This window comes from Phalaenopsis equestris, unplaced genomic scaffold, assembly GCF_001263595.1.
Source record: "Phalaenopsis equestris unplaced genomic scaffold, ASM126359v1 Scaffold000569, whole genome shotgun sequence".
In the NCBI taxonomy this organism is placed as follows: Eukaryota; Viridiplantae; Streptophyta; class Magnoliopsida; order Asparagales; family Orchidaceae; genus Phalaenopsis; species Phalaenopsis equestris.
The window spans coordinates 172623-194342 of record NW_018165009.1 but is presented as its reverse complement, the minus strand read 5'-3'; the positions used below and the strand labels follow the sequence as shown (position 1 = coordinate 194342).

Genomic DNA, 21720 nt, shown 5'->3' with positions numbered 1-21720 from the left:
TTCTTATTTGGCACAATAAATATTAAAACCATTTATCTCATCTCATTTTACCAAAATCTCATTGTAGTGGGAAAGATGTTTTTTCACATAAGAAATCTTCTTCATATAAACATAGTTTAATAGTTTAGTAGTTATTGTTTAAACTTTGCGCTTCAGTGTTGCTAGTAGTTAAATAATTTAGTTTTGATACTATCTCAGCATTCGAAATTAGTGACAGTAATTTTGTTTTACTTTATGTGAATTTCCTAGTTAATTTATCATTTTAAATTTAAACCTTCTCCGTGGGATCGATATTTGGGACTTGAATAGAAAGTCTTTTATTACTTGATAACGATATGTATACTTTCGTAGAATCCCAACATAAATTGCTTAAATTACTTATTCAGAAACTATTGCATCAAGCTTTTGGCACTGTTGCATAGCGGAGTCAACTTTATATATTTTGCACAACTATATTCTTGGGATCATCATCAAGTGAGATTATGTACATTTATACATTTTACATTTTCATCTTCATGTCCATTTGATGCGTAAAACCTACCAAGTGACGTTTTTTGGAGTAATGCATGGAAATGTGTATTTTTTTGCTTTATGCTTGTTATTTCATATCCAAATGCATGAAAAATATATGTTTTGCTTTGCTTATGTTTAGGGTTGTCAAAATAGCTCGTTGCTCGCGAACAGCTCGTGATCAGCTTGTTTAGTAGCTCGTATTCGCTCGTTTGCTAAGCAAACGAGCCGAACACAAACAATTTTTACGCTCTATATATAAACGAGTTGAACAGGAACAAATTTTTGTTTGTTCGTGTTCGACTCATTTTGACTCGAAATAATTATATATATATATAATAATTGATGAGTATTATTCTTAAATAATTTAATTGACTGCTTGATTGCAAAGATCTATAATCAATTAAAATTATCAATTTAAAAAATAAAATAAAAATATATTAAACTCTATTTAAATGAATAGTTTAATATAAATGATAAGATTTAAATCTCGCCCCTACCCTACCCTTAACATCCTGTGGCTGTGTGATTAGAGATGTCAAAACAACTCATTATTTGTGAACAACGATATGAATAACGATATTTTGTGGCTAAGAAAAAGAGCCGAATATGAATAATTTTCTTACGCTCGATATATCAACGAGTCTACACGAATAACAATATTTTTTAACGAGTAGAATAGGAGTCGAGCCTGGGATCGCTCACTTTACTCAAGCTCGACTCATTGACACCCTTAGTGTAGTACAAAAATCCAAGAATTTTTAAATTTGTTTAATTATCGTCTCTCGTAAAAATTTTTCAATAGATTTCTCTGATAGCTTGAAAAGATATTTACAATTTCATATTCTATAGGTTTTAAAGTTTTGAAATTAAATATATGGTTATTTGTGATACCTTGCATGTATTGGACAATTTGATTGTTAAAAAACTTGGGTAAACAAGACTTTTAAGAGGGCTTCTAGATGTCATTTGTTCATCCATATTTTTTCAAAGGGTTTCTATACGTTCTTTGTTCATCCATATATTTTTCCAATTCTTGATGAATATCCAATTATCATAAAAATTGATGAACTTTTTTTTTTGCATATAATTTTGGGCTATCTGTGAAATTTGATGAGTTCAATTCATTAATAATTTCCATTTTGTAGATCTCCCATAATGATGTGATCTTGAGCTTAGACACTATAAAAATTATTATATGTAAAATTAAAGTTTAAGTGGAGTAATTATTGCTAAGAAAGTTAGAGGTAGACCTAGAAAGACTTGGGCATATTGTATAAAAAATGATCTTACTCTATTAAAATTAAATAAAAATATGACACTCAATAGGACTCAACGAAGAAAAATGATTCATTTAGCCGACCTCACTTAGTGGGATAAAGGCTTGTTGTTATTGTTGCTGTTGCAATGGAGTAATTATTGTCCTACGAAATGTCATGATTCGATCCGAGAGTTTGAAAATTTTCAAGTCGGAAACAAACGGTCAGTTGGTGAAATTAATTTTTTTATTTTTATTTTATGTTTGTAACATTTATTAATCGAGATATAAATTGAAAAAGTCAGTGCAAAAAATAATTTAATTAACAAAAAATAAGTTTCTTTCCGTTGGTGTGTAAACCATCATTTGGCATCTGATGTGATTGCTCACACCTCGATAGAGCAAACACATCATGTCAAGCCATTTAGTATGTCACTTGTGATCACTCACATCTCAATAAAGCAATCAGGCTATGATGGATCATTTTACATTTTACATTATCCTTACTTGATTCACTTTTGATGGCAAATCATGCTAATTAGATGAGTGACTAGTGTTCATCGCAATACATTAATGAGCATTGCTTGCGAGGATATCTCAGCAAGTAATTCAAATTATCAATTCATAATGAAATTTCAAAAGGTCTAACATGTGCCACTTAGGCTTTACTTTCACGTAGGACCCATTATATAAAATACCAGAGGCCCAAATACCGATTTCCCATGCGTTAGGCCCCATGATGAGAGCTCGCGTCATGTGCCTAAATATTCAAGAACCCACCGCCACCGGGGATCGAACCCGTGATTTATTGGGTGGAGTTGTAATTCGTGGAGGATTCCTATTATTGAGTGCGTGTTGCATTATTTTTGTTTTCTAGTTGGGAGTCCTTCACCAACAAAAAATTGTATCTTTTTATTTAATTATTAACGCGTAGGCAGACGAATAATGCTCCTTCATGTTTAGAAAGTATGTTAAAACTAAATATCCATAGCTTAGACCAGATGTATGGTCAACCTTTCAAGCTCTTGTTTTCACAAAGGTGTCATCTTTAATGTTATGTAATAGAATTCTTGAATCTTTAGGATTGGGTTGGGGATGAAGACTCCATAAAAATTATATGCTTGACTTAGCCGCACTTTTTGCGCATACTAAGATGTACGTTATTAGGGCATCTTATTTTAGATGCTTGATGGAATAAGGTAGGGTGTAGTTAAATTTTTCATTTGCCTGACTATAGATGAAGACTCCATAAAAAATATATGCTCGACTTAGCCACACTTTTTGCACATACTAAGATGTATGTTATTAGGGCATCTTATTTTAGATGCTTGATAGAATAAAGTAGGGTGTAGTTAAATTTTTCATTTGCCTGACTATTATTAAAGTTTGTTCATAGTCAAGCATTTTATTTGTGTGTTTTATGTGTTTACTGAGTGTGAGATAAGTGCATTAGTATATATTTTTTTACTGAGTATACATTTTTTGCACAGGAAGCCATGTCCATTGGGAGGAGCTTCATAAGTTAAAAATCAAGCTAGATAAAAATAATATAATTTAAGACAAACAAAGAAAAAAAAATGACTTAAATGTTCACCTGCTTGCTGAATGAAGAAAACAATAATAGTTTTAGTTTTCAATTCTAGAAAAAGAAAAAGGCAAATAAAGTGGATTAAACACATCTGCTCCCTAGATGAGTTCTTAAAGATGTAATATTTGAGCCTGCACTTCAAATCTACTTCTTGAGCTCGAGAGATTGATATTCCAAGATTGTAAGAGCAATTCCAAGTAGTATAAATCTCAACTTAAATCTCTCTAAAATAAAGATTGCTTTAAAAAATAAATAAATAAAAGAAATAGTTTTTCAAAATGTAAGAAACAGTCGAAAGTAGTATAAATCTCGAATTACTCAAATCCCTCCAACATAAAGGTTATTTCATCAACAAAAGATATATAGAAGTAGATTACTTACAAGCCTATTTATCGTTAATGAACCACCTGGAACAAATCAAAATTATGTTATTCTCTACACTTTATAGCTTGTAAGTAGAAAGCGATAAGAGAGAAAAGGGAACTTGTGACATCTTTAGCTTTTTTTGACTGATCAACCATATTTCATAAAATTTGATTCAAATTCTAGCTTTATAGCATATCATTACTTAAGACGAACAAAACAAGAAAAGGATTTGAAGGTTCATCTACTTGATGAAAGAAAGTAAATGACAAAAAAATAATTTTAGTTTCAGAAAAGAAAAAGGAAAATAAAGTGAATGCTTTTATAGTTGAAGAGGTAGTTGCAAAATGTGAGTGCCATTCGACGATTACTCAAATCTTTCTAAAATAAAGGTTATTTCACTAACAAAAAAAAAAAAGATGAAACTATATGATTAATCAACCAATTGCGATTAAGGCCAATCAACCATATTATGACAAATCAAAGCCACATTGCTCTTTCTATTTGATATTTAAGAAGTGGACGAAGAGCAAAATGGGAGTTCATGGCATCATCAAAATTATCAACTTTATTTTGTCAAATTTGATTCAAAATCAAACTTTATAAAACAACATTATTTAAGACAAACAGAAAAAAGCAAATGTTCAGCTACTTAATGAATGAAATTCCAAGAAAATGCTTTTCATTTTTAATTCAAAAAAAGTAAAGGCAATTAAACTGGATTAAACACATCTGCTCTCTAGAAAAAGTCCTTTTAGTAGATTTTCAAATTATACGAATCATACGAAGTAGTATAAATCTCGAATTACTCAAATATCTTTAAAATAAAGACTTCTTCACGAATAAAAAAAATAGTAGTAGATGAAATAGGTGCTCTACTTAATGAATGAAAGAACATGACAAATGGTTTTAATTCCAAAAAAATGAAAAAGCAAATAAAGTGAATTAGAGACATTTTCTATCTAGATAATACATCTTAAGGATGTAGTATTTGAATATGCACTCCAAATAAGCTTTTCCAGCTGAAGAAATAGTTGTGAAATGTGATGGAACTAAATTACTCAACCAATGGCGCCTAAGGTTAATCAACCAATTATAACAAATCAAAGCTTCATTATTCTCTCTATTTGATATTTAATGAATAGATCATGACAAGAGCAAAAAGGTTCATAAAATCATCAATATTCTGTTAAATTTTTTAGCTTCTTTGTTTAATCTATTGTTTTGTATAATTTAATTCAAATCAAACGTAATAAAATAGCATTATTTAAGATAAACAGAAGAAAAAAAAACTTGATAGGTGCACCTAATGGATGAATGAAAGAACATGACGGTTTTCTTTTTCAAAGGCAAATAAAATGGATTAAATATATTTGCTCTAAATATAATCTTATCAAACCTGCTTTCCGAGCTGGGGAGGCAATTTCAAACTACAAGTCATTCCAGGAAGTATAAATCTTAAAATAAACATTATTTCACCAGCAAAAGAAATGAAAGTGGTGACTTGCACCAAAGATTAATCAACCAATTATAACAAATCAAAGCTACATCATTCTCTCAATTTAATATTTAATGAGTAGATTACGACCAGAAAAGGGAGTTCATGACATCATCAAAATTCTTCAAGTTTTTTAGCTTCCTTTATTAATTTACCTTGATTTTTCAAATTTAATTCAAAATCAAGTTTTATAAAATAACAATTATTTAGGATAAAGACAAACAGAACAAAAAAAAATTGAATGGTCCACCTAGTTGGTTAATGAAAGAACATGATGATTTTCTTTTTCAAAGGCAAATAAAATGAATTAAATACATTTGCTCTCTAGAAAAGTTTATTTTAGAGATATAATATTTGAATATGCACTTCAAATCTGACAAGGTAGAGGAAACCACCAAAAATAAGAGGAAAAAAAAAAGCTTTCCCAAAAGATTTAACCCAGCATGGTAATAATAAAGAAGAACAGACCGCTATTGTTTCCTCGTATATTTATTCTCAAAGCATTGCTTAAACTAAAATGTCTCTCTAACGCAGGAACATACCAATTGTATTTGATCAACATCCTTGATAAAATTGCCCTTAAAGCCTTGACGCATTGGGATACATCTCTCCAGCAACTAAAGTCAATCGCAGCACCTCATTGAGCATTGTAACATTTTGTTCTGTGGCAGTGATAGCAGAAATTCAGCTAAGAATAATAATCATTTCCACCAAACATCAGCTTCAAGAGGATGAAAATCAAATGAATACAAAGAAACAAAATATTATAAAACTATTGGGGAAATATATTTTTTAGTTATTATAAGTATTATAGACATTTTCTATTTGAAGAATAGAATCAAACTTACAGCCACTGCACTTTGATCTGGTTATAAGAAAATATTTTTATCATTGAAATTTTTGAAAACATAACCCTGCAACTATTTGGCGGGTGAGGTTGTAAAGCCCAAAAACAAAAAAAACAAAAGTTGATCCCAAGTGAAACATCACTTTTAACAATCTTTGGATCTCCCAAAATTCAATTATGTGAACGTCTCAACCAATTATATTAAAATGAATAAGTAGGCATCATTAGAAAATAACAAGCATGAAGGCTACCACATAAAAGGTGAATAAAAAGAACATGGCCAGATCATAAAAGTAAAATGATAAACAAAGTACAAACCTACATAATTTTAATATATGATAATGTTGCATACAACAACAATAACAACAAGCTTTTATTTCACTAAGTGGGGTCGGCTACATGAATCTTTTTTCTTCATTACGTCCTATTGAGTGCCATATTTTCATTTAATTCTAATGGTTTAAGAAAAAGAAAGATTTTATGCAAAACTGCGCAAAAAAACCTTACCATTCAGTAGGTTGATCCGCTGTTCAATGGCTTGTAAACGCAGCTTCAAATCATCGTTTTCAGCACGCAACGCATCGTTGTTCCTCTGTAAGAAACGCAAATGCAATCAACCATACATATTAGAAATATATTATGCATCGGCAAATTGAACTTTTTATGTAAAGAAGAAAATTTAACAAAGCAGAAGGAAATGCGTGCCATAAAAGCAACAGTTTCTAAATTTGAAAAAAAAAAAAGGACAACCGAGTCTACTTCAAATGCAGAACATTCGGTTTCAAATTTAAAAATTGGCCTGCTAAGAAAATAAACATGGCTACCTATTTTCAAAGCAAAACATCTGTTCCAGTACATGCCGTGTAAATTATATATATATATATATATTATTTTCCAAAAAATAGAATTTCCATGACAAGTTTAAAATTTTCTAGTTCAGAAAAATTCACAAATTCTTTAAATATGGATTAAAAACTAATTTAATAGTAAATATGGATTTAAAAAAAATTTAATAATCAAGCACAAGATAGTTACAGAAAAACGGAGCCAAATTTGAAGAGAATGATAAAATGATATGTTAAACATATCACATGAGACTAATATTCAAATTCACAGGATCCTGATCTAAAGGTTTCAAAGTTTGACATTTTTCACTAGTTATCCTAGAATGTAAATTATTCAAGGCAAACGGGTCTGTTTGGGGAAGCTGCAACTTCGACTGCATTTGGGGCAGCTTATTTGTCGCGGTGGCGTTTTGTAAACGCCGCCCGCGGTTTCCTATTAACCGCGGACGAGGTAGGGGGGCTACGTCCCTCGTGTAGCGACTGCGTATTTATCCTATTGCCCTTCTGCGTTCGATCGTCTCCTCTGCGCTCGTCTCGTGTCGAAACCCTAACTTTCTTTGATTCTCCTCATTTCTCTCGATCGTTGCCTCTGATCCGTGCTTGTGGTGCTCTGTAAGTAACCTCATCACCTTTGTTTTGGTGATTTTAAACCTAGAGGCCTTTTCGGGTTTGGAATCTCCCATCTCCTTTGATGTGAGAATTTTGTGGTTCCCTATTTGAAGGAATGACTTTCATGCGATGGCTATTTATCCAATATTTATTTTGAAGTGTTTTGTTTTGGTGATTTTTCATCTAGAGCCTTTTTCGGGTTTGGAATTTGCTCTTCTCCTTTCATGTGAGAATTTTTTGGTGCTCTATTTTAAAAAGTGATGGATTTCAGAGGTTCCTAAGTGGAATTTGCCCTTCTGTGAGAACTTTCTCTATGTGTGTAGGCGGATGGGACAGCTAGGGCTTGGTTTATCTGTGTGTACTGGCTGATGAGGTAGCTGGACTTTGGTTTCTCTATGTGTGTTAGTGGATGGGGCAGCTAGGCTTGCTTTCTCTGGTGGCTTTGGCCATAGTTTCTCTATGTGTGTTGGCGATGGGGCAGCTGGGTTTTGATTTCTCTGTGTGTGTTGGTGGATGGGCAGCTGGGCTTGCTTTCTCTGGTGGCTTTGGCCTTGGTTTATCGGTGTGTGTTGGTGATGGGGCAGCTAGGCTTGCTTTCTTTGGTGGCTTTGGCCTTGATTTACCTGTGTATTTTTGCGGATGGGGCAATTGGGCTTTGATTTCTCTCTGTGTGTTGGTGGATGGAGCAGCTTGATTTGCTTTCTCTAGTGGCTTTGACCTTGGTTTCTTTGTTTGTTGGCGGATGGGGCAGCTAGCTTTGGTTTGTCTGTGCGTGTTGGTGGATGGGGCAGCTGGGCTTACTTTCTCTAGTGACTTTAGCCTTGGTTTCTCTTTGTGTGTAATTGGATGTGGCAATTGGATGTGGTTTCTATGTGTAACTAGCTTTGGCCTCAATTTCTCGAATGGCTTTTGTCTTGTTTTCTCTATTTGTAGCACAATATGATTTCTTACGTTGGGCCGACATTCCGGCATATTCTACTGCCGACAGTGATCGAGGTACGATGGTTTCACAGGAGGATAGTGCAACTGAGGGCATACATTGCCAGGGTTTTAAAATTAATATTTTAATATTTTAAATTTTAGTTGTAATTATTTTTCTCCTTATTTTATTACTTTTGATACTCACGAGAAAATGAGGACTCTATCTTATTTTTTTAAACTGATCTATAATGGTTTGCGGCTTCTGTTTTATCAATTATTTTGCCCAAACAGTTCTGTTACAAACAACATTACTAAACAGGGGCAGAATGATCATTTATCCAGAAACAATTGTCTCACGGTGGGTTTCACACCTAAACAAGCCAGTTTATTCTGATAATCTACAGATTATCAGATTGTCAGGATGATCTGTTTATAAACAGATTATAAATAATCTACAGCTGCTCCAAACATACCTTTAATAATAAGTTGTTGCAGCAGCAGCAATAGAAAGTTGTTGCATAGAAACTAACCGTCTGTTTATTTTTTGCAGTTTAAAAACAGAAATGTATAATTGTTTCTAAAAAAATGATCATTATGTCCTCTTATAATAATTTTGTTTGCAACAAAACTGTTCATACCGATATTTTTATATTTTAAAAGTAAAAATCTAAAGCAGAAAATTATAAAATATAGACACCTCACATAACAGTGAGTAGTATGATTACTAAAACTAAGAGACTATTAAAATAATAATTAATAATTTAATAATATTATTTTAAAATGCAGACGACGTATGTCACGAGCTAAATCATCCTTCAGGGATACTCTTCATGTCCGATCACTCTCAACAGTGGAGTCTTCCAGCTTATCCGCCCATCGAAAATAATCACAATTTTCCATAATTCTCCGCAGACACCTGTAAAACTATCTCTCGTAGCAAAATCATTGACGTGAAGTTAACAGAGAACTTTGAAGTCCACGGTAACAGTGCAATCCTTGGGGGGCACCAGAAATTATCGAGTTTATCTTTCCTCAATACTTAAAAAAATATCTCATTGGGCATTGCAAAAGTAAAAATTGATAACATAAGTAATTAATTATAGTTTTATACAATTGGGAGTTCTCAGAAAACTCAGTATATAAACCAACAAATCTGTCACTACAAAAAGACAACAGGTCTTATAAAAAAGGGTTGATTTCTGCCTTTATTCCATGCAATACCAAGCTTTGTGTATCACATTTGCATGTCATCAAAGAAGATCGTCCAGAAGAACATCAAAAACCGTAGCACCAAAAAATATAGGAATTTGACTGTCTTCATTAGGATTTCACTTGCGACGCCAATCAATAGCGACATACAGACCATCCAAAAGAACACATAATATCAAACGTCTCATCCTAGACCTTTAAAACCCACTAAATGGAAAAAAAAAGAAATGTATAAGAAAAAACACACTTAAAAATTGCAAACAAAATTAGAACAATCAAATATCAAATACACAAGTAACGGAAATTAGCATGAATTGTATAAAATACTTATAAAATAAATAGTGAATCTCTTCAACAACCATTACAATTAATAATATGATAAAAACTTCAGTCACCCTCCAACTATCGGATTCATAAGTTGTTCCCTCAACTCAGCCATCTCGTTTGCACCTTCCGCGTCTTTAGTACATGTCTCGGGAACATTATTTTCAGCATGTGACATTAGTCGTCCAAGTTGGTACTAATATGCTTGAATAGGGACTTGTTCATGATTCTCATTTGTCCTACGAAAGTCGATGTCATTGAAGGAAGGATGTCTTTGAATATAACTGTGGAAGTCATCATGGCAATTACAATTTGGGCCTGTTTGGAAAACGGGTAAAATAGCATATCGCGAAGTATGAATTTCTTCTACCACACGTAAAGTCCTCTCAATAACACCACGTAAGGATGAATATTTTTTGTTGAACATTTCTTCCCTGCCCCACATGAAATTGCTGACTTGCTCAAAATCAGGTATGTGATATCTTGTATCAGGATAGGACTTGAGATACGCTCACTGCAACGGATACCCAACATCGACCAAATGTTATTTATCTGATGTGAATTAAATGATTAGTGTTAAAGAAAAAAAAAAGAATTAAGAGTGTGGCTCAATCTCAAGCGAACCTCTGGAGGATGTGAGAAGTTATATTTATTATTTCGTGTTGTAGATTCAAAAATTTGACTGTTATGTGGACTATATTCTTAACCGATCACGACAAAAGTGAAGCAAGTGTTTAAGTAGCATACGCCATGACATTCTGCGTCAGGGAACCACAACAACCGATGAATGTAATCTTTTCATTATTTAAAACACGTGCATTATCTGTTCCATCGATTGCTCCAATATAATTCTAGAAAAATAACAAAGGGTTACGTAAGTACGATATTTATATAAGAATTGAATGTAATAAAGAGGAAAATTTACCTTAAAGTATGAAATATTGTGCATCGTATGAAATCTCTGTGGGGGTCCATTCGAATGTAAGATTTGTTGAATTTATGATTTGTAAAGAAAAAAAGTGACACATATATTCAAGCTTACTGAGAATTATCTGCAAATTGTTTCAAATGAGTGTTAAAATCGCTCTATCTCATTACATTGATTCATTCTGTGATAATATGTAGAGGGATATTGTCAACATCTCTCATAAAATCGTTCTGGATGAGCCAAGAAATCTGATTTCAGTGTAGTTCCTCCAATAGATTGGTGAATACCTTCTGTGTCATGCAAAACATATTACTAAATCTCATTGGCTGGCTCGCATGCAACTCCCCAACTCATTTGTCGCCCACATAAGAGGTTGTCATGCAAGGGGAGCACACTATGTATGAGTTATAATAATCGTATATCAAACATACTGCAACTGCAACTCTCCTTCTGCGTCTTTCTCTAGTTGCATCCATGTATTTCGGTATTGAAGTGATTAACTCAAGCATCAATGAATTAGCTACAATCATATAAAGCTACTAACAAAACCAACATAAGAAAACAAGAAATAAATAAAAAACATAACGAGGAATGAAAAACTCACAAGTAAAATGACATGTCTAAAGCAGGAAAAATATCCAAAGCAACATGAAAAAACATAAACAAATATCAATTATGAAATGTTTCACATGAATCTAATATAAAAATTGTCCTTAAAATGTCACTGCTCCAATAAAAATAACGTAGGTAAGTCACCATACGGTGCGGGCATTGTTATGAAAAACTCCCTGGGTCAAATCTTCAAGCAACTTCATAGAAAACAACTACAGCGGCATGTCATCGAAAATTTCTGGAGTTGCATCCAGAATTCGCATTGCTTGCTAGATAAAAGTTACTTGTGATGGGTCGGGATCATTGGTGCATGAAGCCACCAACTATGAGATCTAGCTTCTAAGGAAAGCGGCTTCCCCCTTAACTTTTTTCAACCAGGGGACGCTTTGACCGGCTACTTCATGGAGGTCCGGGCAAGGGCCTTCATTTGAATCACCTAGTTGATCAGCTCCCAAATTTTGAGAAATGTCACCAAACTTCACCTCAATGGGGCACATGCATTGTTGCCCGTTGCTACGACACCTTCAAACATAAGATCTAACTTCTCCAGTTCATGAACGATTCCACTGTATTTAAATTTGTTTGCATCAAACACCACTTAAAAATTCATATAACATGTCGGTTATAAAAACCAATAAAAAATTGACAAAAAATAAGGGATATTTTAGAAATGCTCGCCGTCAGTCTCTCTGCTTATCACTCCTCGGAAGCATCAATCGTTTATTTTACTAGATCCCACCCCAAACCCATTGATCCCCGTTTCAATTCATTCCAAAATATACAATCCTTCTTTAGTTGATCTCACTTGTTTTTTAACTGTATTCTATTATACTCTCTGTCTATACTTATCTTAAATTTTCTAATAATATTTTCCATCATTCCCTGTTAAAATAAGTTGTCGGTCTATTTCCTAGTTCAACCTCCTCGAGACAAATGTAGCAAAATATTAATTGTCTTTTATCCCACATTATACATGAATCGGACCCTGTTGTCTTAACCATTGTATTACTAGCATGAAAAAAAATTAATTAACATAAATAGAAATGCCACAATATCGCAACTCAAACAAAAAATAGGAATGTCACAATATTATCACCAATGCCTCTCCACACCACTCTACACCTACACATCACCACTGTCACCACCTCCACACACAAACACTACACACCTAAACACATCAAGGCATCAACACATCCACAACAGCACCACCACCACATCCATACACCACCTCCACACAAACATAACCACACACCAACCACCACCTCCACACAAATTTAAACATCTGCAACACCACCACCGCATCAAAACCACCACCATCATATTTATCAACACATCACACTACTTCATACCAATATCACACCATATCCTTCAAACCACACACCACTACCTCAACACTACCAACAACTAACATCAATAGCACACCACACCACTCCGCCACCTCCACATCATCATCCTCCACAACACACCACCACCTCAACAAAACCTACAACCAATATCAATAGCACACAACACCACCTCCACATCACTTACTTCCAAAACACACCACCACCTCCTAACAACCTACAACCAACATCAATAGCACACAACCATTATATAACCAAAAGCCAACACTGACACCACACCACTACCTCCACACCATACCACCTCCTCCAAACCACACACAACCACCTCCAGACCACAAACCAGCAACATGAAAAGTTTGATCGTGTTAAGCATAAATGCATTGGTTTTGAGTGTCTTGTATGTAATTTATGCAAAACATTGCCATCTACAAATCAAGCACCCTATTTCATCCATTTTTCAAATTCACACTCAAAGATCAAATGTAGTGATAAAACCACATCCCATATTTTTCATTTGAGGCAATAACATACAGGGCACCGAGGATATTGCTATCTACAAATTAAGCACCCTCTTCATCTATTTCTCAAATTCTCTCTCAAACATCGAAGATAAAAAAAAATCCATAATTTTGAATTAAGGCAATTACATACAGGGCACCCAAAATAATGTTATATACAAATCAAGCATTCTATTTCATCCATTTTTCAAATTCCAACTCAAACGTCAAACGTGATGATAAAATCCCATACCATATTTTTCATTTAAGGTAATTACATATAGAGCACATGAAACGTTGTTATCTACCAATTAAACACCCTCTTTCATCCATTTTTCAAATTCTCGCTCAAATAAAAAAATTAAATCTATATGTAATTTTGAATTGAGGCAATTACATACAGGATACCCGAAGTTAAAACCAATTTTCAGGTGGTTTTAATAGTGTTTTTATAAATTAAACACCTGATTGAATGAGTCATTATCAGGTGGTTTTAATAGTTTTTGTGCTCATTAAAACCAATTTTCAAAACGCAATCACCTATGGAATAGGAAAAAGAGAAAGGCAACCACCTGAGAAGTGAGAGAAAGATGCGAGAGAAGCGCGAGAAAGAGAGAGAGAGAGGTACCTAGGGTTCCCGAGAGCGATCGACAGAGGCAGGGAGGTACCTAGGGCAAAAGAGACGCGAGAGAGGAAGCCACGGGGTCGAGAGGGGCAGCGAGATAATACTTACGCAAAAAAAAAGAGGGTCGCAAGGACGAACCCGTAGCTGCGTTTAACACAGATTATTAGGAGAAGCTACAGCGCCACAGTAACCAAACGTCTCGGCAAACATTTTCAAAATGCACTGCACCAAATAAGTTGCCCCAAACGGTCCAAAAGTCTGATGATGACTCATTCAATCAGATCCAATTGGGAGTGTTACAACAGCCTATCTTGAAGTGAAATTGGTTTTAATGGGGTATGAAAGAAGCACGCTGGGGCTCGCATTTAGAAAGAAACTTCAAAGTGGACAATTTCATTGGCCTATTTTGAGTATTTTTCCCACGATCTATGCGTGCAACCGTGCATTGATGAATCCACTAATCTAACAATGTGTGCGGTGCATCGGGGAATAAAGCATATCAATCAAAAAATCTTTTTTCAAGATACAGTTTCAATTTGTTATCATAACGTAAAAACTTAATTCAATTGAAATGTTGTGTTGGGTCATGTGAAAAGGTGACAAAGATTTTTATTTCTTACTTCCCTATATTAAACCTTACAACACATATATAATAGTTTGGTCGCTATACTGGTCCACCAAAATAAGAAACAAAAATCCTTTTAAATTAGGAATCCCACTAAAAAAAGATAAATAGAAAAATAGGAAATATCTAATAAAGAAAACAAAATTAATGATATATATTCTAAGGAAAGAAAAATAATTCATTTATAATCAAGAAAACACAATTAATGATATATATACTAAGGGAAGAAAATTAACTCCATAAATAAGAATACAGATTGGCACTTTCCTACACACTACCCCTCAAGCTGGGTTGTATATTTTGTACATACAAACTTAGACTTCAATTCATCATGACTGACCCCTGACAGTGCTTTGGTAAAATATCAACAATCTGAAATCATGTTAGAGCATAGCTTCTAAATAATTTCATTTTTAACCTTTGTTCTGTCATGGTGCACGTGATTTTTGGACATATTAATAGTTGTTTGGCTATCTTTAAACATATTTAACTATATTTCATCACAAACAAAAGTTCTTTTAATAACCTTTGAAACCATATTCTCTCACATATTCCTTGTGCAATAACATGATATTGAGATTTTGCACTACTCCAAGAGATAACTTGATTTTTGCTTCTCCGTGTGATGAGATTGCCTTGGACATATGAATAATATCCCAGTTGAATTTTTTTATCAGTTATCTCTCCTACCTGACTAACATATATGTATATCTCAATCTCATGATTTTCAAATCTTTTGAAAAACAAATCATACCCAGGGGGTATCTTCAAGTATCTCAGGATTATATTCTTTATTTCTGAATGATCTTCATTTGACTTATTCATGTGCTGAATTTCTACACTAGCTAAGTATGTAATGCCAGGTCATGTCAGTGATAGGTAGAGTAGCTTGCCCATAAGTATATGATATCCTCTGTCAATTGATTGCTTTTCTCAGTTATGTTTAGCTTTTTGTTGAAATTCATGGGTGTGTCCACAGATTTACACCCAAACATGTTAGTTTCACTTAACAAGTCTAAGATGCACTCCCGTTAGGATATGAAATTTCCTCCTTAGACCGAGGTACTTTTATTCCCATAAAATATTAGAGTATTCGAAAACTTGATCTCAAATTTTATTACAAGCATCCTTTTTAGACTAATGACTTCCTCTGAATCATTACATGTCAAAGTAATATCATCTACATATACTATGAAAATAACAACTTTGCATTTAGAATTGGATTTAACAAATAGTGCATAATCAATTTAACACTAATGATATCTATTTGTAATCATTATTTTAGCAAACCCATCAAACTAAGACGATCAGATTGTTTCAAATCATATAAGAACTTTAACTTGAAAATCAACCCGTTGTTCGACCTTTTTTCCAAGCCCATAGTTTCATCAAGGTCCCCATTTAAGAAGGCATTTTCGACATCAAGCTGGCATAAATGTCAATTTTGATTTCCAGCAAAAGAGAGCAAGCCCCGAACAGTAGTAAATTTAGCAACCGATGCAAAAGTTTACTGATAGTCAATCCCATATGACTGAGTGAAACCCTTGGCTACAAATCTAACTTTGGATCTCTCAACACTTTCATCTCCTTTGTATTTGACTGTGAATATCCAATCGCAGGTTGCGGTCAATTAAATTTTTTTCATGAGATAACTCTATCAGTGTTCACATGTTATTCTTTTTCTAGACCCGAATTTCTTCCTCAACAGCTTATTTCCATGCAAGAACCTTTAAAGCCCCTTGGATAGAACTAGAATCTTCACACTATCAAGGTCTATCACAAAAGCCCTATAAGATAGTAGCAACTTCTCATAAGCTACATATATTTCAATTGGATCACAAGTGCACCTTTGAATATATTTCCTAGATGCAATTGATTAATTAAAATCATCAACAAACAATATGAGAATCATGAGATGATGAATCCATACCATTATGATTATAAGATGTTGGGCTTGGTTTTGGCTCTTAACAATTGTGAGTTTGCATAGAGTCTTCTACAAGCTCAGTAGTTCTTCTAGCGCAGATACAAAATTCTAGATCATTAGTGTCATGTTGATGTGAAGTAGAGACAATTGGAATTGTGCATATGACAGAGTTTGGTTTTTCAAATGGAGCTAATTGAGTGACATTATTTGGTTCAATTGAAAAAGAAATGCAGAAGTATCTTGGAAAAAATTCCAAATCTGATATTCTCTCAAGTTCTCTTGAATTTCATATTTGAGAAAATAAGATTGATTCTCAAAGAAGATGACATCCATAGAGTTATATATTTTCTTAGTGGTTGGAGAGTAGCATTTGTATCCTTTTTTATTAGAGGAGTAACTGAGGAAGATGCATGTGAAAAACTTGGAAACAATTTTGATGTGTTGTTGTTCGATGGATGTGAACAAAAATGAAACATCCAAAAACCTTCAGTAGTAAGTTGGAATAAAGAGAGAGGATATGTGGATAAAATTTCATAAGAATATTACGAGGAATTTGAAATTTTAGGACTCAGCTAGGCATCCTATTGATCAGATACGTGGTTGTGAGAATGGTTTCCAAAAAAAAAAAATGTTTAGTCATGTGATTAAAGAACAAAATAGCACGGGACACGTCATGTGTGTGTTCCTCTCAATGAATCTCATTTTGTTAAGGAGTATCCATATAGAAAATTATATAAAAATAACATATTTAGAAAGATAAGTGACTAAGAATAGAATTACAATATGTGGATATGCGAAAAGAATTTAATGAGAATATTATGAAGAATTTAAAATTTAGGACTCAACTAGACATCAATTGATGAGATGTGGCTGTGAGAATGGTTCACTTATAAAATATGTAGGCGCATGATTAAATAACATAATGGCATGAGTCACCTCAAGTAAATGTTTGTTGTTCCTTAACAATCTCATTTTGTTAAAGAGTATCCACAATAACTTATATGAATGATATCATACTTGGAAAGATAGACTTAAAATGGAATTAAAATATTCCTAAGAACTTGATTTTTGATTTGGCACTAAGTGAGGATCATGGAATGAAAGGATTAAAATATGAGGGTTGTTTCAAATTTTTTTTCTTTCGTAAGGAATGTTCATAGTTTTTTTTTTTTTTGTCATCTATGAATAATATAAATCATCGAGCATCAATTACATTGTTTTACATTGTTTGCTTGTGAGAGTCCCGAGATATCATTGTAATTACAAAAAAAAAAAGAAGTGAAATTTAGAGTATTCATGTTTGCAATGTTTTACAAGTTGACAAGTTTCACATTGATAAAGATTAAGTTTTTTAGTGATAAAATGTGCAATTTTTTTTTCATGTATAAAAAATTTGAATGACTAAGATGACAATGAATGAACATGACTTGACGTTCAATTGAAGAAAAAATTGATAAAATCTGAAATATGTTTATAAATACAACTTAACGGATAACCTTATCTGCTGGTAATTTTTTTTTATATGAGCAAGTATAGAGCATCATGAAAAAATTTGAATGACTACGATGCAATGAATGAATGACTAAGATGACAATGAATGAACATGACTTGACGTTCAATTGAAGAAAAAATTGATAAAATCTGAAATATGTTTAGAAATACAGCTTAACGAATAACCTTATCTGCTGGTGAAGTTTTTTTATATGAGCAAATATAGAGCATCATGCATCGCAGCACTAACAATCACCTTTTTTGAATCCACGGCATGAAAAATCACAATAATCATAGAAAAAAATTAATCACATATTTTCGATTACAAATTCGTTGAATAAGAGTATATTATAGTTTAATTTTGGCATATAAAGGGTGGAGTAAAGATGAAAATCCTTTGCTAACTTGATTGATCCAATTCTTGCTCTAGTGAGAATAAGCCATCAACTATTCAAATTGCAGAGTAGTTGGTATATGGATTGTATTTTTGAAGACATTGACGTCTCTGATCATAAGATATGAGACTCCAAATTCAACTATCCAAGCTTTTGCTTCGTTACTTTGGACAAAAAAATATGGGATAACATACTTTGGTGTGCTAATAGGCTGATAGCTTGCTCGACAGAAGATTGTGATACTTGTCTAGAACTGGAAATATTAATAAGCATTCTCTACAGTGCCTTCCTTAATGAATGGGTTGAATTCTGAATTTTTTTTGGTTAGACAACAGCATTTGCATAATTCTCCCTATCATACCATTAGATGGCTTCCAATCTACAGGTTCGTCATAAAATTTTCAATATTTTTCCTTCACATTACCTAGTTTCTTACAATGGTCACATCATGGTCGTCTTTTCTTGAGCTTATTATTCTTAAAGGAAATTTGAGTATACAAGGATGATCCTTCATTAGATAGTGTGATTTGATTGTTTGTAATCATCAACTTACTTATACTCTCCTCCCTTCAAACTTCTGCAAAGGCCCCCCGAATGGAAATATGGGTTTAATTCTCATAATTCTCCTTCTGACTTCCTCTTAATCTTTATTGAGGCCAAAGAGGATGTTGATGACCATTTTTTGTTCAATAATCCTCCTATACAAGGCAGAGTCATCAAGACATTTCCAAGAATAAACCTCATACATGTACAATTGCAGCCAACAGCATGTGAGTGTTGAAATATTGATTAACACTCAATTCTCCTTATCATAAATCATGTAGTCTAATCTAACTCTCAAATAATTCTTGAGAGTTTTCAGTACTAGAGTAGTGCAACCACCCGTATCTCTTTAGTTGTTTTAAAAAACAATAATTTTTTTCTAACTTTTGTGGTTAAAGAATTTATTAATCATGATATGATCATGTGTTCGTCAATTTTTCAGGTCCAATATTTAAATATGTCACACCTAGAGTCTAGATTTCATCAGTGAGATGTTCATCTTTTCTTCTACCACAGACATACATGAAGACGGACTATGACCACTGAAGAAAATTATGGCCTTGTAGTTTATGGTTTGAGAAAAGATGAGAAGAGCTATTAGGTGCGCTAGAGATTAAAGATGTAGGATCAGATCATCAGGTAACTTTCAAGGAAGAAGATTGTGAAGCTATGTCGTATTTGGACATGAAAAGATTGTGAAGCACTAATCAAGAAGACCTACTGTTTGGAAAAAAGAGAGAGGAGATCCCTTAGTTCGACTGCTCAGTTGGACGAGTGAACAAGAACTACAGGGAGGTGCGCATCTCTCGGTTTTTATGAGTTCAACACTTGGCAAAAGGTGGTGGGGTTGATTGTAAGTTGGCGACTGGTGAGGGGGCAGCCAGGGCAAGCCAAATCGATGGCATGCGCCAAATCTTTCATTGTTTAGTGAACTGCAGCGAACCAAAAATGGGGAACAATTATGCGATATGACAAAGCGTCCTAGTCAAGTGGGAGAGACAAACAACAAAATGCAGTGTTCTGTTTGAGCAAAAAAGCCATACGACAAACATTGTGATCTCATCCGTGAGGAGACAAAGCAGTGACCTCAAGCGACAGTCGGATGACGATTGGAAGACGAAGCAACAAACGACAACATATGAGATGAGACAGCTTATGCATATGCGAGCATCAAACAAAAAAATTGAAGATTTCTATGGATCCGTCGTCGTCAACAGTGGAAAGGAAGCTTGGTTCGGTGCTTCGATGGATGGAGCCATCTCTGGAAACATGGAGGATGCCCCGGCACTCTTCAACCCCGAAGATTTCAGAGGAGGTAGAGATGGAGCAGAGACTGATAAATATGGTTGCAGCCTCGAATGCGAACGAAATGGGTTACTCAAAGCTCTCATACCATATGGAAATTCTGGGAGAGAATTCTATTCCATGATTCTTTACACTAAACCTTACAACACATATAATAATGTGACTGGTATACCAAACAACAAATAGGAAATAAGAATATTTTAAATTAGGAATCTCACCAAAAAAAAAAATAAGAAAACAAAAAAATATATAATTAAAGGAAATATGATTAGTGAGATATTTTCTGAGAGAAGAAAATAAATTCCTTCTCAATCAAGCATGCAAATTGACACTTTCTTAAATTTCATAAATATGAAAACATGAGTTAGCATGCCTATGTTGAAACAGCATGAAGCTCAAAACAAGGCCAAGCTCAGGTCTGCCTGAAGAAATCAAGCCACACGCAGTCCCAGCCCATATATTCAAATAATATTTTCTAACTGATCAACACGAATGATCATAAATTAGCATAATACTAAAAGCACTAAAAGTTAATATATTGTCCACTAAATTCACATAGAAGTAGAGGATAGATTCAATTTGTTATCATCACAAAATGGGATATTAGCTTAATCTTATGGAAAGAGTTATATGCTCTACTAAAGGAGTTAATGATGCAATACTAAGATGCATACCATCACTGCATCCAACTGAGCTGCCCGTGCGGGTATATCTCGTGCAAGATCTGCCACTTGGCGAGTCATACTTTCCTTCCATCTAGCAGCAGATTGAAAGTTTGCCCATATTCTAGCATATATATAGACAGTCAATAAGCATGCTGGCAGATAAAAATGAATAAAAAATTACCAGGAGACAATAGTTTGGTGGAAGCATAATTATACCCAAAATAGTCACCATGCAACAGAGTAATAGTAATCAATGCATAAGTACAGTAGCACAATATAAAAACAAAATTCTTTCACTGCAGCAGCAGATAAAATGTGCAATTGAAATTGGAAAAAAGAAAACATCGTTTTTGCATTATCATTCCAACATAAGAAATTGGTGGCTCTACTGCATTAAGTTATAAAAAAATAAATACTGAAAAGTAGAGCAGATAGAATTCCATCAAATAGATATGAATTCCAATCATTTGAAGACCCAAATACACAAAAATAATAGCATGCATGCACACACATAAGAATACAAAAGTACATATATACATATTCAATTTGTGCGTCAACATATACATATCAGAAATTTGCTTATATAGCACCAAATTCTTATGCATTTACTTATCTCACAACCAAACTTTGAATTTTATATCCAAAGCACCCTAACCTATGTATGAAAAGGTGGATTAAACTATTTCCAACTTTTCATACATAAGAAAAAGTGCATTAAGTGTAAAAATCAAAGTTTGGGAGTGAGATAAGTAAATGCATGAGAATTGGGTGATATATATATATATATATATA

The 21720-nt window shown here is 33.5% G+C and overlaps 1 protein-coding gene across 3 annotated transcripts in view; it reads right to left on the bottom strand.

Moving 5' to 3' along the window:
- Nucleotides 1–5554: 5554 nt before the first annotated feature.
- LOC110029393 (probable transcription factor PosF21) overlaps nt 5555–21720 on the bottom strand; it is a 20563-nt gene continuing 4397 nt past the window's right edge. For all 3 annotated transcript variants that reach the window (XM_020731667.1, XM_020731669.1, XM_020731668.1), the window contains 3 exons: nt 20938–21049; nt 6572–6656; nt 5555–5879 (listed from right to left, as the gene is read on the bottom strand). In XM_020731667.1, coding sequence (XP_020587326.1) covers nt 5797–5879; nt 6572–6656; nt 20938–21049 — 280 coding nt within the window. In that variant the 3' untranslated portion in view covers nt 5555–5796. The remainder of the gene's footprint in view (nt 5880–6571; nt 6657–20937; nt 21050–21720) is intronic.